The sequence below is a fragment of the Vicia villosa genome, linkage group LG3 (assembly GCF_029867415.1).
Source record: "Vicia villosa cultivar HV-30 ecotype Madison, WI linkage group LG3, Vvil1.0, whole genome shotgun sequence".
NCBI lineage: Eukaryota > Viridiplantae > Streptophyta > Magnoliopsida > Fabales > Fabaceae > Vicia > Vicia villosa.
This window is the reverse complement of record NC_081182.1, coordinates 140,305,954-140,309,881: the sequence shown is the minus strand read 5'-3', so window position 1 is coordinate 140,309,881 and position 3,928 is coordinate 140,305,954. Positions and strand designations below refer to the sequence as shown.

The 3,928-nt window shown below is 38.7% G+C and overlaps 2 protein-coding genes across 2 annotated transcripts; both read left to right on the top strand.

Moving 5' to 3' along the window:
• Positions 1–1,054: 1,054 nt before the first annotated feature.
• LOC131659066 (uncharacterized) lies at positions 1,055–1,969 on the top strand. The gene has a single exon (XM_058928307.1). The coding sequence runs from the start codon at positions 1,055–1,057 to the stop codon at positions 1,967–1,969; it is 915 nt and encodes a 304-aa protein (XP_058784290.1).
• A 233-nt stretch (positions 1,970–2,202) lies between these two features.
• On the top strand, positions 2,203–2,811 carry LOC131659065 (uncharacterized mitochondrial protein AtMg01250-like). The gene has a single exon (XM_058928306.1). It carries the CDS (start codon positions 2,203–2,205, stop codon positions 2,809–2,811), a length of 609 nt encoding a protein of 202 aa, XP_058784289.1.
• The last annotated feature ends 1,117 nt before the right edge of the window (positions 2,812–3,928 follow it).

The window sequence follows — 3,928 nt, the reverse complement described above, 5'->3', positions numbered from 1 at the left end:
AGGGGTGAAGAATCTGAGAAATTCGGGGATTGCCTGGGATTATGTGAAGGCTAGAAGTAAGGTGATAAATCACAAAGGAAAAGGAAAATTGCCTTAGCTCAGTATTGCGGAGGTTGGGAGTTTTCTTAATGGTCGGGCTACGGAATATTATGGAAATCACACGGAAGATTCGGACATTCAAAGAAACAATGGGAGGCAATGGGAGTTTGTGAACCGAGATATGGGGGGAAAATTATGGGTGGCTATTGTTTCTTTGGGAGTAGTAGACGCGGAGGGGCAGAACAAGTTAGTTAGTAGGATTGTAGACTTGGAGCAAGGGAGAGAAACTGAAGAGGAAGGAATGAAGGCGAACAATAAAGTTGTTCAATGATTATCAGATCATTAAATATTAGAGGGGGAGTGAATGCACTCAAACGAAGGAAAATTAGTTCCATTATTATTAAAGGTAAAACGGACATTTTTTTATTCAAGTGACAAAGGTGACTAGTATGAATGAGGTTATTGCTAATAGTTTTTGTAAATCCATGAATATTGATTTTTCGTTCTCTAATTCGGAGGGAGGATCGGGGGGATTGATTACTTTGTGGAAGAACGATAGTATGTCGGTGTTGAGTGGTTTTTAAGGTGAAGGATTTTTGGGTATTAAAGTGTTGTGGAAGGAGAATCTTTATTATGTGGTAAATGTTAATTCTTCGTGCGACATGAATAAGAAGAAATCTATGTGGGAAGAGTTGTTAGAATTGAAGAATATTTTTGTTGATGGTGAGTGGATCTTGGGAGGTGATTTCAATACTATCAAGAATGGTAGAGAAAGGAGAGGAAGGGGGTTTTGTTGAATAAGAAAGAAATGAAGTTATTTTCGGAATTTATATGTAAAAGCGATTTGGTTGATGTTTCTTGAAAAGAGAAAAAATTCTCTTGGTATACCGGGGATGGTAAGTCAAAGAGTAGGATTGACCAGTTTCTTTTATCGAGTGTTGTGGTGAATAGATGGGAAGTGATTGGTCAATTTTTTGGAGATAGAGACATATCAGATCATTGTCCCAATTGAACTATGGTGGATAATCAAGATTGGGGTCCAAGACCGTTCAAATTCAACAATGAATGGTTCGCACTCGATTCTTTCATTCCTTTTGTTGAAAAAGAATGGAAAGCTTTGAAGGTGGAAGAAAGAGGAGACTTTATCCTTAAGGAAAAGCTTAGGCTCTTAAAAGACAAACTCAAAATGTGGAATAGGGAGGTGTTTGGGGAGATCGATTTAGAGATTGAAGAAGGAGTGCGTGACATCAATATTGCTGATGAAAGGTTGGATCCCAATTCCTTTGACTCTTTTGATGGTGATTTAATGTTTAGAAAGGAAGCTTCGAGTAGACTTTGGAGGAATTTAAGGATAAAAGAGAATATGCTTCTTCAAAGATCTAAATTGTCTTGGCTTAAGGAGGGGGATTCGAATAGTGGTTTTTTCCACAAAGTGATGAAACAAAGGAGAAGACATAATCATATAGGTCATATTCTCTCTTCGAGAGGCTTGGTGGAGTCGGTGGAAGATGTTAGGGAGGAGGTTTTTCATCATTTTGGAAATAAATTCATAGAACCGGAAGAGGTGAGACCTTTATTGGATGGTATTGATTTTAAGGCTATTAGTTCCGAGGAGGCGGTGGGGCTTGAAAAACCGTTCACGGAGTATGAGATTAAGAAGGCAGTTTGGGATTGTGGTGGGAATAAGAGTCCGGGTCCAGATGGCTATTCCTTTCTTTTTATAAATAAATGTTGGCACTTCATCAAAGATGACTCTATCATCTTTTTCAACTATTTCTTTAACGGTGGCTCTATCTCTAAAGCGATTACTTCTTCTTTTTTTAATCTTATCTCGAAATCTAAGAATCCGATTGGGTTGGACGATTATAGACCCATTTGCTTGGTGGGATGTTTGTACAAGGTAGTGGTAAACTTTTGGCGGGGAGATTGAAATTAGTTCTCAATTCTATTATTTCTCCTTCACAAAGTGTTTTTGTTCCCGGTAGACAATTATTAGATGGTGTAGTAGTGGCGAATGAAGTGGCGGATTATGCTAGGAAAGAAGGTAGTAATTACATGCTCTTTAAAGTGGACTTTGAAAAATCTTATGATAAGGTTATTTGTAGAATGGGCTTTAGGGAAAAGTGGAAGAAGTAGATGGAACTTTTGGTGTTTTCTAGCAACATGTCGGTGCTAGTTAACGGTAATCCTACTAAGGAGTTTAAAGTTTTTAGAGGTTTGAGGCAAGGAGATCCTCTCTCTCCTTTTATTTTTGTCTTGGTGACGGAAGGTCTTACGGGGCTTGTTAGAAAGTCAATTGAAGTGGGAGAATTTCAAAGTTACTCTATAAAAGGCGCTTGTAAGGTGGACGTTCTTCAATTTGCGGATGACACTCTAATCGTGGGGGATGGTAATTGGAAACATGTTTGGGCGGTTAGAGCGGTTCTTAGAGCCTTTGAAGTGGTGTCGGGGCTTGGCATTAATTACCATAAAAGTAAGTTGATTGGTATTAATTCTAACTCTCATTTTTTAGAGGTGGTTTCCCACTTTCTTTCTTGTAAATTGGAAGATAGTAGCTTTTATTTTCTTGGTATCCCAATTGGATTCAGTCCTAGGAAGGAAACTACTTGGCATCCTTTTTTTCTTAAGTTGAAGAATCGGTTGGAAGATTGGACGAATCGCTGCTTGAATTTGGGCGATAGAATTACTCTTCTCAAGTTCGTGCTTAGTTCGTTGTGTATTTTTACTATGTATCTTTTTAAAGATGCCGGCAAAGGTGGTGAGAAAATTTAATAGCATTCAAAGTAAGTTTTTATGGGGAGGAGTGGAAGATAGAAGATGTATTTATTGGTTAAGGCGTTAAGAACTTGGCTACGTTTAATGTGGCTCTTCTTAATAAATGGAGGTGGCGGATTCTTCAAGGTCAAAATTGTTTGTGGTATAAAATTTTGAAAGCGCGTTACGGTGATTTATCTTCAAAGGCTTTTGGAATGGTAAGAGAGTCAAATGTTCCTTCCACTTGTTCCGTATGGTGGAAGGATATTTTAAAGATCTATTCCTCTTCTTTAATTGATCCCATTGTTGCTTGTGGTAGATTTATTATTCATGATGGTTTTAATACTCCTTTTTGGGAAGCTTTATGGTTGGAAGACAAAACTTTAAAAGAGGTTCATCCAGAATTATTTCTTGCTTCCCGCCTAAAGGTTGTGTCGGTGGCCGTCATGGGTGGATGGGTGAATGGTAATTGGCTATGGGGGATGTTGGGATTTACGGTCACGACGCGGCGAACACTTTTTTGGCCGCGGACATCATTTCTTTAAGGGGGGTTGGCGGCGTTTGAAGGGTGGAAGGAGGGTAAAGATGAAGTTGAGTGGTTGGGTAATTCGGAGAAGGAGTTCTCAGTAGCATCTTGTTATGATTTCTACGAGAAACTTCGTATACCATATGGTCCTTCTTTAAGCATGAGGAAATGTTTGGTCTTTTGTGGGAAATGGAAGTGCCATTTAAGATAAAGGCTTTTGGGTGGAGACTACTTCATAATAGGCTTCCAATGAAAGATCTTTTGGTGACTAAAGGTATGTCTTTTTCTTCGAATGATTTAAAGTGTATATTTTGTGGATATTGTTCGGAAAGCAAGAGATTATATTAATGGGAGAGTCTTTAACAATGCGTCTTGGAACTCAAGAGATGTTGTGTGGAGTTGTAAAGCTCTTATATGGAGATCGTCGTTTATCGGGAAAATTATGCTTACCAATTGTAATTTCTATGAGTCTAGTGTCGCACGCTCGCGAAAAATGAACAGAGTCGCCACCAATATATTTATCCCATAAGGGAAAGGAATATCAGAAAACCTAACAAAGGAAGGAACAGGGTCTTGCGACTAGAGAATCAAGGTACGGGAGTCGGTTAC